The sequence below is a fragment of the Pristis pectinata genome, chromosome 7 (genome assembly GCF_009764475.1).
Source record: "Pristis pectinata isolate sPriPec2 chromosome 7, sPriPec2.1.pri, whole genome shotgun sequence".
In the NCBI taxonomy this organism is placed as follows: domain Eukaryota; kingdom Metazoa; phylum Chordata; class Chondrichthyes; order Rhinopristiformes; family Pristidae; genus Pristis; species Pristis pectinata.
In genome coordinates this window covers 42,913,381-42,933,437 of record NC_067411.1, presented here as the reverse complement: position 1 = coordinate 42,933,437, position 20,057 = coordinate 42,913,381, and the positions used below count along the sequence as shown (strand labels likewise).

Below are 20,057 nucleotides of genomic sequence, written 5' to 3'. Positions count from 1 at the left end.
GGTCTTCATGAGGGGACCCGAATGTTCTTTTACATGAATCACAGGGTAAGCAAGCAATTGAGAAAGTAAATGGTGTGTTAGACTTTTACTACAAAAGGGTTAGAGTACAAAAGTAATCTTACTGTAATTACATTGGGCCCTGATGAGACAACATAAGAAGTACTATGTGCAGCTGTGATCCCCTTATCTCAAAATGATATGCCTGGCTTAAAAGGAATGCAAAGCAGTCACAAGGCCAGTGGTTTTCAAACTTTTTTTTGCAGGCAATCTATTTTAAAAGAAGGTTCACTACTTTTACCCAATACCAGTGTTTATTTCAGAGATAGTGATCCATTTTTTAACATTCAGTGACCTATCTGCATGTTGCAGCCCCCACTATGAACACCAATGCATTTGACTGAGTTCTGGGAGAAGGGGAACACGTTATGCGGAGATATTGCATAGAATGGTCAAATTCTCCAAAAGAATGAGAAGTGATCACATTGAAATGCACAAAATTCTTTGGGGGCTTTACAGGACAGTTTTGTTTCCTCCAACTACAACTAGAGATAACAGTCAAGCATTTATTACTGAAATGAAGAAAGTTTTCTTTACTCAAGAGAGTTTGTAAATTTTCAGAATTCTCTTCCCCAGAGGGCTGTGCTAGTGGATTGTATTTGAGACAGAGTCCAATAGATGTTTGGATGCCAAGGGAATCAGAAGAATGGGGAAATGCAAGAAAGGTGGTGTCAAGTGTGGAAGTCTGACTGGAACAAAGCCAACATCCTAAACCTTAAAACTGGTAGAGGGATGACAGTCAAGTAGGGCTAAATGTGCAATGCAGCAAAATGGCCTTAACACAGTAAAGATCTTGGGAGAAATATATGCAAAGTGTTCTGATGCTTTTCCTTGCAAATCCATTTCCTTATCACCATCTGTAACATTCTGACCCATACTGTCATTCAGCATTCCTCTTCAGCTCAATACACCAAACATAATTGAAGAATTGCAGAGACATGAGCAGAATACGTGAGGGCCAATTGGACTCTCTCCCACATCAAAAACCACCCCTACCAAAAGACCTGGTTACTCATATTATTGCACAGACCTGTGCTGAGCAGTGCACTTCTTAAGCTTTTAAATCTTTACAGGGGATTTGAGTCATCTCACAACTTCTGCTCTCTGCTGACTTAGGTCTTGCAGCATTAAGTAAAAACACTGCAGTGGCAGAGTAAGCAGTGTTTCCCTATAACTTCATTTTCTGCGTGTGATTGTGAAGTTATTCCAAATGCTCCCATTCTGCCAGGAGACCAAAATGCAGGAACATTTTGTCAAGATCCTGCAACAGCTGTTTTACAACAGGAACCACCTGTTGGAACAAGTCTCAACAATAGTTCAAATTCCACACCGAAGCCAAAAGTGTTCTTTCTGCTCTCATAGGTGAATCAGGTAAGAAAAAACATTGCTAAAATGCCTTCCACAGAAAACCTTCCACACTGAAAGCAGCTAGTGATTTTGTGTTCAGCAACAAGAAAACAGCAGAATCTTGGAAAATTTGACAGTCTTAAGGATATATTTGGGAAAAAAATGGACAAAATAAACTCTAAGAAAATCTCCTGAACAGGAATCACAATCAGGAAAATGATTTGCAAAAACATCCTGGATACATTTCTCCAATGTTTTTCTTGCATTTATGCTGCTTTGCTTTGTTTATTGCAAGCAAAATCTAGATTTAGCCTTGCCTTGAATGTCATCACCTACAATCTGAGGGATAGGTTGCTGGTTTTGTTTCGAAGTTAGCAATCCGAGTAAATATCCTTAGAATTAGATGTGAATAGACAAGAGATGAGAATCTATTATGAAGCTTTGAGGTGAAGCCTTACCAAATGCCATAACTCATAAAGACAGTGAAATTTCAACTCAAGTAATCACCTTTATGGTGAAAGTTTCTTTGTGTGTTCCGGAATAAGTAACCAACACATACACTGTGTTCTTTCCAAAGTCTTCAGGAACTTAAAGTTTATCAAAATGCAGAAGAAACTAAAATATTTCATGGTCACTGAGTTAGAGATGATAAGCCAAGTTTAGTTTTACCAATGGCATTAATAGATTAATACAACATGAATTTTAGAGTATTTTTAACAAGGTAAAATATTCTAATAAACTCTTCTCTCTGATCATCTAGACTCTGCCATATCTTTCAAAATATATATCATGTAAAGAGATAAAGAAAATCCTCAAAGGCATATGGAGCAACAGGATATTTCTAATTGAATGGCAGTCAAGGGATCAGTGATTCCATTTACTAAAGCAGTTTGTGGCAAACTACAGCAAGAGTGTAACACAGGATTCCACCTTTCTGGAATCAGCCGCTCAAATGATCATCTTCTCTTTAGTAATGCATAAACAATCGACTCTACTGGAATACGTGAAGAAGAGAAAAAGTAGTTAGGACACTCCATCATCTACCTCAGTACCAGCAGTGGCTCACTTGGCTTAAAGCATTCTTCCTCCAAGTCAGAAGTGCCACACCAGCAAACTTGGGATAAAAAAAAATCTAGAGGGACATTCTCGCTCAGGGATTGCTGCACTGTTGAAGGATTGCCTTTTGGAAGCAACGATAAACCAAGATACAATCCAGTTCAACAGGTGCACACCAAAGATCCCACACCACCATTTACAATAAAAGCGGGGATGTTCTTCGTGGTGTCCTCAACCAACATCATTAAAACCTTACAACCAATTTACAAATTGGCTGCCATGTTTCCTGTCACTTCAGCAACACTTCATAACCTGAAAATGTGAAGAGTGCAACAAAAATGCAATTAATTCCACTTCCCATTCCCACACCGACATGGCAGTAGAGGCGGCCGTGGACAGACAAGTTGAGGCTAGACGCACATTGGAGGAACAGCACCTCACATACCGCCTTGGTTGTCTCTAACCTGACGGCAGGAACATCCATTTCTCTAACTTCTTGTAACCACTCCACTCTGCCCTTTTTTTTTTATAACCCTTTTCCCACTGGCCCCCATCACCCCATCTCTTTCCCCTCTCCCATTCTCTCATTCTGCCCATCACCCACATATTCCTCTCACCAGTTCCCCTCCTCACCTCCTTCCATTTATTCCATGTTCCATTGTCCTCTCCTATCAGATTCCTTCTTCTTCAGCCCTTTGTCACTTCCACGTATCACCTCCCAGCTTCTTACATCATTCCCACTCCCCTCCCTCCCTCACTTGCCTATCAACCCCCCCCTCACCTGGATCCACCTATCAGCTGCTAGCTCTTGCTCCACCCCTTTCCCCCACCTTTTTATACAGGCTATCTTCCCTCTTTCTTTCCAGCCATGATGAAGGGTCTCGACCCAAAACATCGGCTATTTCCCTCCATAGATGCTGCTTGATTCGCTGAATTCCTCCAGCTGCTTTGTGTGTTGCTACAAAAATGCAAGAGCTTGTTTCTTTCTGAGGATAAGAAAACAAGGCTGTGCTTCTAGTTAGTACCAGCTAATGAGGAGAAAAATGAGGAAAAAAAAATTCTTCGTTCGCAGTAAATTGTGAGAAGAATGAAAGAGATTCAGAAATTACAGCTTTGAAAGTAAAACATTAGAGGTTTCAATTATATAATTTTCAAAAAGGAATATCAGCTTTCTTGTTCAAGAAAGACATATGAGATGCTGGACTTTCTAAACAGGGACTGGGTGTAAAAGCAAAGAGGTGATGCTAAATCTATGTAAATTATTGATTCAGCAGCAGTTAAAATGTGTGTAGTTTAGAATGCACATACATTTGATGGATCAGCCACCACAGAATATAAACAACCTTGACAATAGAGACACTGCAGCTGAGGCACATAGTCTTGTCACACTATTTATGAGCAGAGCAAACATGGCTTGAAGCCTAATACCAAAGGAACTGCACTGCCCTGCTCATGAGTAAGTAAAGATAGAATATGTTTAACTCAGCCACAATAAATACTGTTCAACAGGGAACACAGTGTTAAAGAAATGTAACTGCATTCAGACTGATCTGGAATGTGATTATGGGTTTAGAAGTAATTTAAGCAAATCAAAAAGGCAAATACGAGTATCAGTAATCTGCCTTATGCACCAGCATGAAAGGAGCATTGGCAGAAGACTGGGAGCTGTTTACCTACCCAAGGTCATCAAAAGAATGGGGAAGAGAATATGATCCTTTTCCCTTACAAAGAAAGGCATAAATTGGTATGAACTTATTTTAATGTTGTTTCAGATTAAAAATCAATTTAAAATCAAAACTGACCATGAGATTTAAAACATCCATTTCTACATCAGTCCAAAGTCTTAACCCTCCCTCTAACCTTGTACAGCCCTACAACCTTCCAAAGATCTCTGCATTCTTCTAAAATTGGCTTTTTGTGTAACCTGATTTTCATCACTTTATCATTGGTAACATGCCTCCAAATGTCAAGACCTAAAGCTCGGAATTCCTTCTCCAACTAATCAATCAATCCCTCCTTCAAACTGATTCATATTTTTCAACCTGTTTTTTGAGCTTTTGAGCATTTGTCCAAACATACGTATCAGCGTAACATTTTATTGTCAATTGTTGCTCAAATGAAGTGTCTTGGGACACTTCACTACGTTAAAAGTGCTATTTAAAAAGCAGCTCGTTGTAAACTTAACCATAACTAACACTTCCTCAAATCATAACATGTGATCTTTTCCTTAACGAAAAATATATCCTGGCACCCAGTGCAAGCATTTAATGATCAGGGTGTAATCCATGCAGTACATACGTTAGGTAGGTACCCCTGCTGTTGACACTCATCATAAGGTCCACTTTCTTCATTGGCGTGTCCAGTGTACCAGTCAGGTTTATGGCACTTGCATTATTTATCAAAATATCTATGCCTGTGGGAAAATAAAGGTCAGTTAATAATCTATTATGTAACAGCTCCAGCTTTTTCAATCCAAATGTTTTGCTCACCACTTCAGGGGAAGCAGAGACTTGATGGGGTACAAGTTCTTGTTCAAATCACTATTCTACATATGGCACCGATCTCCTCTGTCAGTTTGGCCCAGTATAGCATGAGAAGATCCTTAGCTCAGTGATAGGAATGTGAAAAATTCAATTAGATTGGGGAATTGCTCAGGAGGACATAAAAGAGCACATGAGGACTCTCAAAGAGCAGTAGACTCTTGGTATTTTAATCAGCATTTATCTCCATCAACACGACCAGAACAATTTAATTATTTGTATTCTTATTGAATACAGGTGACCCCCTCACACACACACATTATGGAGGGGTTGTATTCCTGGAAAACAGTCTGTACCATGATTTTCCATAACGTGAACTCCCTTTTCCTATTAAATTCTATGTTATGTGTGGAGATGCATTCCTACTGGATGATTTTCTCTCATATTAAGCCATGATAAAGTGACTCGCCGCTGTTATTTAACAGCTGAGGCCAACATTAGGCTCACGGGATGGACAAGGCTTGAAAATTAGGAGAGAATTTAGGAACTGGGGATATCAGGGAAAGGAATGGGATTCAAGGATTGGGGTTCATGGGAGGAAGGTGGTGTAGAAACAGTTGAGGCAGATAATGGGTTCAAGTGGTGTGACTTAGTGCTCATGGAGTAAAGGCTGAGGGATCGCTTTAAGGAGCTAGCCATGGCTACTGCACCTCGCCAGAATGCAACATGTCAGAGAAAATGCCTCACAGATGAAGGGAGTGGCAGCACTGCACTTTGATTTGTCTGTTCACAGGTCCTTGGACTGCAGAGAGCGTGGCAAAAGAGGGACTACCAGCCATTTGACATGGTGACATCATATCCAAATCTTATTGTCCCACATTATTAAGTGACCAAAATGAAAAAATTGATAAAATTTGTTGTTTCTTTTGCATTTTATTTATTTATTTGTTTCCACATAAATTCCACAAGGGATTTTTACTCCGTATCTCTAATTTTTGGATAGTGATTTGTGAATTCCGTAAGGGCGAATTTCCGTTACCCAAATGGCCGTAACGTGGGGGTTGCCTCTACTCTATTTTCCAATATTGAGATTGAACCTCAAAATACAACTTATTCAGCAAGGTGTGCTTTGGGATATCCCTTAGGATTTGGTAGACAGAAAACAAATTTAAGTTTGCTCGTTTATCAACTAGATTGGCCTCAGAAATAATGCTAGCATAATCAAATTACTTGTCATCAATGTACAGAAAAACAAGGGGATAAAGAAAGGCCGGTGATGGTTTAGCACCTTTCATAACCTCAGGACATCCCTAAGTGATTTACAACCAATCAACTCATTTTTGAAGTGCAATCACTTGTAATGTAGGATAGTGACAGAATATGGCGCTCAGCAAGCTCCCTAAAAACCTAGGGAGCAATAAGTTAAATGTTTTTTTATATACTAGTTGAGGAATAATTATTAGCCAAAACACCAGGAGAACTCAGTGACATTGGCTCTTACAAATCCACTTTGGTCAGACCACACTTGGGAGTATTGTGTGCAGTTTTGGTCACCCCATTATGGGAAGGATGTAGAGACTATGGAAGGGGTGCAGAAGAGGTTTACCAGGATGCTGCCTGGATTAGAGGGTATGAGCTATAAAGGTTGGACAAACTTGAGCTGTTCTCCCTGGAGCGTCAGAGGCTGAGGGGAGGCATGATAAAGGTTTTTAAGATTATGAGAGGGATAGATAAGGTAGACAGTCAGAATCTTTTCCCCAGGGTAGAAATGTCAAAGACCAGAGAACTTGCTTTTTAGGTTGGTGGTGGTGGTGGTGGAGTTTAAAGGCGACACGAGGGGCAATTTATTTATTTTTTTTTTTACGTATCATCCATATCCATCCATTCCCTTCATACACAGGAAGAGGACATTTAGTATAAAATGGCATCAAGATCGGCACAACATTGTGGCTAAATGGCCTGTCCAGTGCTATACAGTTTTATGCAAGTTGAGGAGCTTGGCCTACTTCACATCTATCTCTTCAGCTTTATATTGTCTTGCCTCAATCACTAAGTGTCTGAAGTTGTTTTTAATTAATATTCATAAATAATACCTAAATAATTATTTTAAATAATTTTGAAAATTATTTATATCTATTTGAATTGTTCTTAAATGTTCCAAAGACATTTAGAAACAGTTAAAAAGACTTTGACAGCACAAGCTGTCAAAATGCTATCAGGGCCTTCAAGGTTGGGGCTTCAGAATCTGCCACCAACGCCAAGCTGTCACTTGTGGATCACTCCACTTTGCAGGATGGATGCAGCAGCAAGACTCCAGTTTAATTGAACCTGCAAGACCGTGAAAGGTTAGTGCAGCTGCAGGGATCACATGGATGGGAAGCATGGGCAGCAGGCCAGTTCAAGCACAAACCAGCCCATTGTGGTTAAGGCATGAATTTAAGTCTCTAGTGCTCTTCTGTTAACTCCAACATGTGAAACTTCTACACAATGCCTTTTTGTGAAACGTTACTGCACACTGTATGTGGTCCATGTACACACAGTGGCTTCTCAGCTGTAAATCATGGTAAGATTAATGTTGCTTGTTAAGTGTTCCTGTATTTGATTTACTCCTCACTCACGTGGTGTATTGCACAGTTCAAAGATCATACATTTTTTAGGATCCTTTCCTACAACTTCCTTATCACACCTTGGAACAATTTGCTGCATTAAAGGTGCTGCATAAAACCAAGATTGAATACACCCCTCTGTTTTTTTGAAAGTAGAAATGAAAGAAGGTGAAGACAGGATGGACATAAGAACAGGTACATATTTCATACTTGTGTTGAAAAACTGATGGCTCAAAATTAGCAAAAGTACAATTTTCAGTGGAAGATTTTCGATGATTCTTATACTTTAACATGTTAAACTACAAAATAAAGACAACATATTCAGAGACCTGCATCCCATTCCAATCAACTCCAAGTCAACTCAACATTGAAGCACCAATCATCTAGGTCTCCATTTTTTCATAATGTTTGGTCTCTTAACACAGGTGAGCAAGGTCCAAAGCTTAAGGATGCAAATTAAAAATGTGCACAGTCAAGAATACAACTGCACGGAAAAAGCTATACAGCAAATTGGTCTATGTTTGCCCTTATTTTTTCCACATGGAAAAAAATGCCCACAAACAACACCCACTTCTTTGCAGCTCTGGGATAAAGTCCTAATCCTGGATGAACAGGTTCCACAAATACCAGAGAGTCCATATTGAAGTTAAAAATATAACTAACCTACTGACTGGCCAAGGGAAGAACAACAGGAATCAAAGATCATGCTTCATGATTTGTTAAAAAGAGATCTCCAGTCTGAATTCCTTGCGACCAAATAATATTTGAATTACAGATAAATCTGGATTACAGAAGTAATTGTTTAATGTAATTTTTATATTGTCTTACAGATAATACCATGAATTTGGTTTTTTACATAAGAAATATTACTAACGATAATAAATTTGATGAAGAAAAAAATCTTTAAGAGTCGCATACTTCATGAAGATTGGATGTTTCCAGACTGGAGATCTTCCATTGCACCAGATAACATCTTTGATTCCCCTTTATGCCAGAATTTAGTTATTTTCAAGAATACCATCCCGATTACTTGTATAACACCTTGCGCCCATGACAACATAACAACAGGAAAATTTTCATTTTTTTACCTGCTGTGCTTCAGTTAGGTGAGATGAGTCCACATTAAGTAAACTAGCAGCTACCAAGCCTACCTCTACTAGGTGGGAACTGAGGGCAAAATATAGTGGAGTCAGCCAGACCCCCTTTAGCCTACCTCTCAAATTAATGAAGGTGACTGCTGAATTGGACATTAACTTCACTTTCTCAATCTATCATCAATTCTTTCAATTACTTAAGAATACAAAAACATCACAGTTACATCTCAGTCTAAGTGAACAGGTCTCTTTCCACACTGCTACATTAATCCCATTTTAATTTTTGCTGTTAAATGGCTGCACTGGAAATACTGAATGCCAGGCTGATTTTGGAACAATGGGAGGAATGTTTTGAAACTGTACAATAGTGAGAATGCATAACTGAAATATAGTGCTTGCATCACAGTGACACTGCAGCTCAAAACAGAGTCTGTTCTTTGATCAACTTGCTCAGAGTTTAACAGGGGGCCTCAAGTCACCATATGGCTTATAAACCGATACCTCCCAGAATAGAAAAACCATCAGCTGTCCACCAGCTTGCCACATCCAAAATCATTGATCTACATGTACCTCCAAAGGTCTTCACTGCATTCTGGACTGCCTCACTGATTTGCTGCTCATCTCGCACATCTACCAGGCATGGTAAAGCCTTGCCTCCAACAGCTTCAACTGAAAAGAAAAATTAATGATTTTAGACAAATCAAAGAAGTATTCGATCTATTTTCTTTACCCGAGCAGATCAATTCACAGCACTGGGCGAGGCTATTTTTCATAAAAATAAAACAGAAATGCAAAGCAAAACACAGCACATACTTTATGATTTCTAAAGCTGAGGTAGGTCAGTGTTAGTGGCGATTGAGCCAGTATTGACTGTCAACATTCATTCATCAGTCAACTGTTTTGAATAATTCACAAAAATATCACCAAGCCTTGCTTTTCTTGTCAAATAGTTATATGATAACAGCATGAAAAGGTCATGTTTTGCAGGTCAAATTACATATGGTTCATCCTTTGCTGGAAGGAACAAGGAGGGTATGGTGTTGCGAATATAATTCAAAGTATTTTGCAATCACACTTTGTAGCTTATAAACCTGGCTGAGCTCACTGCAATACATATTCATAGTTCAATTCATAACATTCAGTCATTTCTGTGATGAAACTAAATAAAGATGACGAAGAGTTCAATATTGAACAGCAGCAACTGTATCACGCTTCTGATATTTACAGGCTGCAGCAGGTACATTTTAACCTCTCAAAGTCCTAATAAAGGACAGCAACTTTCAAAATCCTTTTAAGTGCAATGGGACAGTGCACAATTGTTCCTGGCACCAAGGGCCATTCTCTGCAAAGAAATAAAAACTATACTTACACAACCAATTATCTATCAAAGTGTAATTACTGTTATACTATATGGCATTCCATTGATGCACATCAAGATGCCAGTATGATTACAAACCAAATAATATGTTTTTTCTGATGTTGTTTGAGAGATAAATAGAGGCTACGTCACCTGGGAGAACCCCAGCATTCAGGCTTGTCTTCACAGGAGAAAAAAACTAAATACATATCAATTATCATCTATTAGCAAGGGCCTACAGAAAGGGAGGACCCTAAAATAAATCACTAGAAGAGGGAAATTAGGCAAACTGATGGGGTTGAAGGCCAAAAGTTCCCTGGACTGATAGCCTGCTATCTGGGATCTTAAAGGAAGGGGCTGCAGAGATAATGGATGCATTGGCTATTATCTCCAAATTTCCTTGGATTCCAGACCTTCCAGAGGATTAGAAAATTGCAAATGTAAATGTCACAATTCAGGAAAGGAGGGGGAGTGGAAAGAGGAGGGGGAGTGGAAAGAGGAGGGGGAGTGGAAAGAGGAGGGAATGCTAAGCTATTTGGCCCAACATCTGTCACTGGGAAAATGTTAGAGCCCGTTACTGAAGTTATTGCAGAACATTTAGAAAATCAGAACCTATTCAAACAGAGCCAACATGGCTTTATGAAAGGGAAAGCATGTTTGACAAATTTGCTGTAATTCTTTAAGGAGGTAACAAACTAGGTCTGAGTGTACCGTAGCCAAATTTGCTGATGATACAAATATAGGTGGGTTAGCAAGTTTTGAGGAAGACACAAAGAGCCTGAAAGGAGATATAAATAGTTTAAGTCAGTGGGGAAGAAATTAACAAATGGATATAATGTGGAAAAATGTCTGCTTTGGAAAAAATGTTGAAAAAGCAAATTATTATTCAAAGCAAGTGAAGCCACAAAACGTTGTAATAGAAAGGGATCTGGAGATCATGCAGTTCAGCAAATAATTAAAACTAATGGCATGTTGACCTATACTACAAGATATGGAGCATAGAAATAGGGAATTTTTGATGCAACTTGACAAGGCACGAGCGAGATTGCACCTCAGGTACTGGACATTTTGGTCTCCACATTTAAGGGATGCTATAGGTGCGTTGGAAAAGTGCAAAGAATGCTCTCTTATTTAATTCCTCGATGAAGGAGTTGACATAATAAGACAGGTTGTGCATGTTCAGCCTGTACTCACTGGAGCGGTGAAAAACAAGAGTCAATTGATTGAAACAAATAAGGTTCTGAGTGGAAATGACAGGGTGGATGTTGAGAGGATGTTGCCCTCAGTGGAGGTATCTAGAACTAGGGGAACATAGTCTCAAATATAGGTAGTCATCCATTTAAGATGAAGAAGAGGAGGAATTTCTACTCTCAAAGAGTCATGAATTTTTGAAATTTTCTATCCTTGAGAACTTGGAGGTAGAGTTAAAAGCAGAGATTGGGATATTTAACTGCAAGGGAGACAAGGGGTACAGGGCAAGAGCAGGAAAGTGATGTTGAAGCCAAGATTAGAGCAGCCATGAATGGCAGAACAGGCTTGACAGGCTGACTTGCCTACTCCTACTTTTGTTTGTTATGTTATTAACTGGCCAAGGATTGAAAATCAAAAAACTGTAGATGCTGGAAATCTGAAATAGCATAAGCTCATGATAAGCAGCAAACAGACAGCATCCACAGAAAGATAACAGGAGCCCATGCTTCAAGTCCAAGACTTATCATGGTGAGGGGGGTCATCACCTGAAATGCCAACCCTGAAAAAAATTTCCACCCAACACTCCAGTTACCTGCTACCAGCATTTCCTGTTTTTGTTTCAGATTTGCAGCATCAGCAATTTTTTTTTTTTTTTTTTTTTTTTTGCTTTTTCAAAGCCAGGTCAGTTCTAATACAACTTGTTTCTCTCCACATATGCTACCTGACCTGCTGTGGGCTTTCCCAACATTCCCAGATTTCCAGCAACTACTGTGTTCCTCATCTCAATTCCAGTAAGTGTTTTTTTCCTTCCACTATTTACACCTCCATCAGACAGGTCAGCTGCTATTAACAGGGGTCAGGACTTAAAGACCTTCTTTGACACGATAGTGAGAGGCCTCAAACTGAGGCAGACCGCAGTCTTTTCCAATATCTTTGGCTGTGTGGGACTACAAAGGGAGAAAAGTCAAATTTGGTTAATAATGCAAGTCACTTTTGTCCAAAATACCACCCAACATGACAAATAAATTTTGGGGCAAACAGGTTAGTGAAAGCAAATGCAGGCCTTTTTCTGTTATCAGAAACATTTTTTAAAAGATTTTTTCACACTCCCACTTCCTTCCATGCAAGTGACAGGACAGAATTCAAAGTTAGAGTTGACAGCAAACTATATCATCAACTTTCTCTTGGTCTCCAATCTATCACAGACATTCCCTTTATTCTCTCTAATGCCTTACCCTTCTATCTCAGTTGAAATATAGTTATTTTGTATATTTGCTCAGCTCTGAAGAAAGGCCATTGATTGAAACATTAATTCTCTTTCTCACAGATGCCATGCGAGCTGCCAAGTATTACCAGCATTTCCTTTTATCCCTGGCTTTCCAGCATCTGTAGTTTCTTTGCTTTACAACAGAGATAGTAAACGTGAAGGGAAGAGAGAAGAAGTGAAGGGAAGTGATGTTGATGGAGTGCAACAAAGCAACAAAAGAAACATTACAATTCAAACAGCTGTTTTCCTGCCATAAACTTTACTGAGTGGGCTGGAACATCCAACTGTAGGAAATGCCAGGATTCGACTTCCTCTCCATTTGGAGGATGGTTAGATCAGTGGAATAGCAGTTGATTGCTGAGTCACCCAGCTTCCAACGGCTGGCTCATCAAAGAAGCAAATATCTCACCGTAGCACCAGGTTCAGAACTTAAAGGCTTTCCTTGACACGGCTGCATGGCTCAACTGTGAAAACTGAATGAGACTGCAATCTTTTCCAGTGCTTTTGTTCTGTGTGGGGCCACAAAGGGTGCAAAGGCAAATATGGTTAACAACGCCCCAAGTCACTTATGTCCATCAGAGCATCAGGCTGCGCTCCTTCTCCCCGCTTACAAACAGAAACTGAAACACGAGGATCCGATTAAAGTCGAAGGCCGAGTGGTGGAAGAAGTTGGCCTGCAGATAACAACAAATCAATGCAGATCATCTGCACAAACCAAAGGTCCAAGTTTGGAGATAGAGAAGACTGGACCCAAGCACCCACAATGGACAAAATATCAGCTTGTACTCTGCTGGAGGGCCAAGGGAATATGAAGTGACAACCAGGAGCCTGTTGCAGGGTTCCAGACATTTGTCTTTACAGCTGAGGAGCAGAACCCATGCATTGAAAGAGGAGCAAGGGAATGTAGGCTAGGACAAAGAGGCCAAGGGAGCAGACATATGTTGAATCAAGAGTCAATTTTTAACCATACTGGTGTTGCATTTAAGAGAAATCCATGACAAGCAAATAACTGGATCTAAGGATTCAACAAACCTGGTATACTAGCAGTGAGAGAAGCAAGGCACTCTGTCAGTAAGCTTTAAGTTGAATTGGAACTGCTGCCTTGCGACAACCAATTAATTGAGTGATATTTGTTGTGTAATGTCATTCAAAATGTCTAACTTGAAATGCAAGTTCCTTTGTCTATAAGTTATTAATGGACTTTTATTCAAGTAGCAGCATATCACGGTCTAAAGGAATTTGTGATCCAATTATCTTCCAGCTGGAAAGACAACTCAGGGAATCAAACTCCATCGATAGGCAAGATAAAAACAAAATTGAAATAAACTCCATGACTGCTGAAAAAATTGTCAAATGGATTTTTTTCCTGCTGCACCATGAATAGTAGTACTTCCAGGCTATGCAGAATGAGTTAAAAAATTCCATCTCTCAGCTTTTTCATCAGCTGTTGATTCAATGGTTACAGATGGCTCTTCCTTTCAAATTTCATATATCCAATATCAAGAAAAAATGCACTTTTGTAACACTAAAATGCTGCACAATTACTAAAAATTATACCATCTCACTCATTCTGATCTTTCCCATATCTAGTTCAAGTTATACTCCTATCACAGAGCTGTCAAAAGTCTGAGCCTCACATATCATCTACCTGTTAGAAGCTGAAATTATTGACATTGTTGCTTGTTCGTGCTGCTGTAGTACTAAACTTTGAAAATCAACAAGTTGCATTTATGTACTTCCTTTAATGCAATTTAAAGTCCCCAGACATAGAACCGTTGCATAATCAAATCAGTATTTAGCATAGGAACATAAGGAAATATCAGTGCATATGACCAAAAGCTTAGCCGAAGAAATAGGTTTTAAAGAACATCTTTAAAAAAAAGGAAGGCAGATGGGAGGATTAGGTCAGCAATTCCAGAGCATTGAGCCTGAGGATCTGAAGGCTGAGACTGTGGAACTGAAAATCAAGTGTGCACGAGAGCCCTCAATTGAAAGGAGACAGGCGTCAGGAGGTGATAGGTGAACCAAAGAGGGATGAAGGGAGGGAAGAGAGAGGGGAGGGGTGGAGTTGGGAGACAGAGGCAGGTGGTTGATAGATGGAAACAGCCAAGGAAAAACAAATTAGATGGAGCCAGGTAGGGGGAGGGGAGGGTGGTTAAGAGACAGCTGCTGGAGGGTAATAAGCTGGAACACGAAGGCTACCAGTGCTGGGATCTGATAAGTAAGGAGCCATTAGGGGAGAGACAAAGGGCAGACAGAACGTGTGGGTAGTAAATGGATAGAACCAGGAGGGGGAGGACAACAAAAATGGGTGATTGGGGGGGGGGGGGGGTGCTGGAATGGGAAAGGGAACAAAAATAGGAGGACCAGAGGTGGATCAGAAGGAGAGAGAGAGGGTAACACAGGAAGCAAGGTTTACCTGAAATTGGAAAGTTCAGTGTTCACACCACTGGGTTGTAGATTACTCAGGTGCAATATCAGGTGGCATTGAGCCTATGAGAATGGACATGTCAGTGTGGGAATAGGAAAGGGAGTTGAAATGGCATGCAATTGGGAGCTCAGGATGGTCACTGCAGACAGAGCACAGGTGTTCCGTGAATCAGTCACCGAGTCTGTGCTTGATCTCACCAACATAGAGGAGGCCAGTTCTGGAGCACCGAATGCAGTAGATGAAGTTGGAGGGGGTGCGCACAAATCTTTGTCTCACCTGGAAGGACTGTTTAGTTCCCTGGATGGTGGTGAAGGAGGAGGTGTTCCGTTCATTTGTAGGGGAAAGTGTCAAGGATCACGGAGAGGTGGGTGCGGAGGAATGAGCAGACCAGGAATCACCGTGGGAGTGGTCCCTCTGGAAGGCAGAATGGGGTGGGAAGGTGAAGATGTGGCTGGTGGTGGCAGCTGGCAGAAACGACAAAGGAGGCTGTGCAGGATGTGGAAGCCAGTAGGGTTAAAGTTGAGGGCAGAAATGACGAGGTATGATGTGCTGGATGCAAAGGGCAGAAATGAATACTCAGCACTCCAGGTGAGATCTCACCAATAACCTATAGAACTGAAGCACTGAATTTCCCTAAAATAAACAGCAGCATTTTGTTAAGATTCTTAAGTAATTGCTACTTGCAAACTAGCATTTTGCAAATTATGCACTATGGCACTAGGTCTCTCTGTGTCTCAGAGCTTTGTAGTCTCTCAACATTTAGTTGATGCCTTCTTACTCTTCCAGCCAGAACGAATAGAGATTCGCATTTTCTAACATTATACAGTATTTGCCAAAACTTTGATTACTCCCTAACCTATCTATATTACCCTGTAGCCTTCTTATGTTTTCATGACAACTTAAAATCTTTTGTTGCTTTTACTGTTGCTCAATCCCAGTGTAACTGCACCATTTTGCATTGAGTATTCTTAATTGCCCATCCTAGTTCAGAATGAACGTCTTAGTAGGGAGTCTATAGCACCCAGTTTAGCCAAGTACCAAATCCTCTGTAGAATACAAACTATAATGGATTTCTAACCAGCACAAGTCCCACAATAAAACACACAGAGGGCCTTTAGTCAACTGCAAGTTCACCACTGATCAAAACAAAACAGGCCAGTCAATTCTTGCTGAGGTATCGCAATCACTCTCCAGTCCCTCCCTGCAATGGTCACTAGTCACAAGTAAATCTCAACAAACTGCATCAGCATACTGATGACTGTGTAGACTGATAAAGCAGAATCTATTTGTCTCCTGTAGACATCTGCACAGGCACTTTTCTGGTATTCCCCTCTGGAAAGCAATCAGGAACAGTAAGATGGGAGTGGAGGCAGGGTTAAAAGGGGTGGCACCCTCTTGTCCTCCAAATCCCAGGGTAATGGGGGCTAACTGAAACACCTTCACACCCAGAGATTCTGGTTTAGAGGTGTACAGTCATAATCTCACAAATGGTAGTGTTGCACCATTGGCTCCTCAGCCAAGCACATACACCAAACGTCCGAACCTGCAGTTCCTCTTGTACTGAGCAGGATTACTATTGCAAAAACATATCATAGGTAGGGTAAAACTAAACTGTCTCACAACGGTCTATACCCAGCTCACATTCTCTATTAGTGGGTGAATAATCCAACGTTTGGTGAGTTCTGCTTCACAATGATAGGAAGAGCCGACATTGAAATATCAAAAAGCAACGTTGCTATGAACACTTGGCTGCCACAGGCCAATTATCCCGGTGGTAACTTTTCTGAAACCTCCTGCTTAAAACACAAAAGGCCAGAAGGATCTGTGTTGGGTTGTCAAACTCAAAACTTTGGAACTCGAAGTAGTTGGTAGTAAAATCTTTAACTGCATTGACAGCATAAACAACGATGTCAAAAGTGGTTGATTTTGTGCATCATTTATATTCCCTAAGCGGCTGTGTTTAAATAATAAGTATGTGAGCCAAAAAATGGATTGATGACAGCTGAATGTTTGAGATGTGTTGAAATCAGTAATTCATTTAGGTTGAAATCATAGGAGCAGAAACAGTATAACAGTCTTAAGGTCCCAAATCAAATATTGAAAGAGAGACTTTTTAATTTTAAAAAAAAAATCTATCCAATGGGCTAACATGATTGTGTAGTCATCACTTTCCTAATAACTAGAAAAAAATCTTAGCCTTGATGCTCCAAGCAACAAACATAAACTATCTCACCCAGTCAAGCTTGTTTGAAAAGGATCAAGTGGACTTCCCACCTATTAAATTGATAGCTAAGCTCCAGCTGCAAGCTAAACACCAGCACTGGTAATAGTGGGTGCTGTTATGAATAGTCAGTCACTCATGCAATAAATGGGTCACTTGTTGAGGGCATGGCAAATTAAATTATATGCAGGTAACAGACCAGGAGTTAATATTGGCCATATACATATCATTATTAAATAAGAAATAGACTGCTTCACCTATAATGCCTCAGGGTTGGATGTTATTTTGTTAAGAGCCACATTTTGTGTAGAGGAAGAAAAAGAGGCTATGTTTCAGGTCCATGATATTTCATTAGAACTGATTAAAGGTCATCATTCTGTTTCTCTCTCCATAGATATTGCCTGACCTCCTGAGTACTTCCTGCATGTGGATTTTATTCAGATTTCCAGCATCTGCAGATTTTTGTTTGTTTTTCCTTATCAGCTGTCTCTTTCAATCCAATCTGTGGGTACTGAGGTGGCTGAGCCATCCTATGTGGGATCCACAAATGGGGAGGGTCTTGACATGATGGGTAGTTTGTGATGCTGTGGACTTCTGCTGTTTTTGTGGCTTCCCCATGTTCTTGTCATATAGACTCAAGGGGCTCAGCACCTTTCTCTTCTAGGAAGACTTAGATTCTCATGAGTCAGTGAAGATGTTGCGATTTTTCCAAGGAGACTAACAGAATTCTTTGTCCCCCTGGAAAATTTCTTGCCATGATGGAGCTCACAAAATGCTCATTTCAGGAATCTGATATCTCGATACAGATGATGTGGCCTGCCTTATGGAGCTGGGTAGATGTCATCATACACTCTATGCTCGGGGTGTTAAGAAATTTGCACAGGCAGCATTGGTTTTATCTTTCTTGTGCTTTGAACTACAAGGAAGATAAAACCAAGTACTGCATAACTGAGAACAAATGGCATTGTGATGTAAATAACATACAACTGCCAGAATAACTGCAGGCCTGAATCAACTAGTTCATGTAATTTACAAAACTGAACGGGGGAAAAAAAAGAGCAAAAGAGGAAAGAGATAGGCACCTAGGATAATGATTGATTACACACCAGGTAAACTAGAACAATGACTGCAGAACTTTAGAACAGAATTGAGAATAGGTCAGAGAAGATGTCTTTTGTCCCAGCAGGACTGCTAAAAATCAATTAATTCTGGGTCAATTAATGTCTTCAAAGTCGAGATGATCAAAACCATGTAAGAAAATAATAAATCCAGACAACCCCCACGTTATGGGCTGTATTGTGATTTTCCATGATGTGAAGCCATGTCATCTGCGCATGTGTCAAGAAATGAGAGTTGAAAAAAAATGTTGTGTTGATTTATTTACTTTTCGTTCCCCACAAATTCTGTGAGAGCAAATTTTATTCCTTACCTCCAAGTTTTGGGTAGTGATTTGTGAATTCTGTGAGGACAAATTTCCGTACCCTGAATGGCTATAGCGCAGGGGTTGCCTTTATCTTAATAGAATTACACACCTTCTATAGAAATGGGAGGAAGCACAGAATCTTCAGGGAGATGTGAAAAACTGCATGTTTAACTGCATGTTTCAGCTAGTTATGATGAGATTATGGAAGATGAGGGCTAAAGATTTTTATTCCCCATTTCCATGCTTTTTTTATCGTTTGCATGTTCTTGCTCATCTTTTAAGTCACCAACCTATTCGGTCTCAAGGCTTCAAAAGCATAAATGCTAATCAAGTATTGAGCTCGTTAGTGCGAGACACGAAATGCATTATATAAAGCCTCTCACCAAGACACCTGGATGGCGCATTTCTTGGTGAAGGGAATGAAGTGATAACCCCACTCTTATAGAGTGCAGTGGTTCAGAATTTTGTCATCCAATTATTTATACCACTAGGTCAGGATGGAGGACTGGTGGCTCCAGAGGGGAAAGCACTATGCTTTTATAAAAATTTCAGTATGTTCTTTTGAGAAAGCTGTTCTCCCACCACCACCACCACCACCCCCACCCCCGTACCTATAAGCATGCCAAGTTCATTGATTCTCAGCAACCAACACATCCCCATGTGAGTTGAAAGTAACACAAAACAGTCAGTAATTCAGCCAAATTAAACCAAGGAAATCACGTTGACAGTCTACATACTGATTAAGCTTGGGGATCTGATCCAATAGAAGAGAGTGTTGGAAGTTCTCTATTAACATTGATCTAGAAGTTGAATGTCTCCAGCTCCACGGGAGCTTCCCTAACAATAACTTCCCTTTACATTCTACCCTTTAAGTTAAATCTCCCAAAGCACCAATGGCATGCCACCATTGGTGGAGCGATTAAATTCAGGGAAGATTGAAAGACTAGAACTTAAGGAGCTCAGGGTTTGTGGAAGGTTGCAAAACTGGAGGAGATTATAGGATTGGGTAAGGAAAGAACAAGAGAAGATTGAAAACAGAATTTCACTTTCTCAAGCTCCCAACAATAACCAAAATAGAATTCCGGATAATTCAGTCTTCTGACTGCTCTTCTCATTTAGTTCACATTTTAAACTACCATCGCTAGCATGCATTTCCAAGAGAAATGCCAAACCTACTCCTCCTGGTGTTAGCGTAAAACATTCTTGCAGATGCGCACACACATAGCCATACACAAACACACTAAGTCCCACTTCCTCATCTGAACTTTTGTTGTTATTGAAGGTATCTTACCCTACCCCCCTTCCACCACAGATCATCTCTTCTTGGAGGGAGACAAAAGTACCTAAACCTTACAGAAATGTAGCAAATTCTTATTGCACTGTAACAAAGAGAACAGAAAGACAACAAAACAGAACAGATGTCAAGAGCAAACAGGAAAGACAAGCTAGCTAAAAGGTACACCCAAGGACACACAAATTATAACATTCCTATATATTTCTAGGGAGAGGTCATGTTGGTTTTTAGAG

The 20,057-nt window shown here is 40.1% G+C and overlaps 1 protein-coding gene across 3 annotated transcripts in view; it reads right to left on the bottom strand.

Moving 5' to 3' along the window:
• Positions 1-20,057, bottom strand: part of hsdl2 (hydroxysteroid dehydrogenase like 2) — a 117,372-nt gene that overhangs the window by 65,440 nt on the left and 31,875 nt on the right. For all 3 annotated transcript variants that reach the window (XM_052019989.1, XM_052019991.1, XM_052019990.1), the window contains exons 4-5: positions 9,211-9,309; positions 4,759-4,873 (exon numbers count right to left, since the gene is read on the bottom strand). In XM_052019989.1, coding sequence (XP_051875949.1) covers positions 4,759-4,873; positions 9,211-9,309 — 214 coding nt within the window. The remainder of the gene's footprint in view (positions 1-4,758; positions 4,874-9,210; positions 9,310-20,057) is intronic.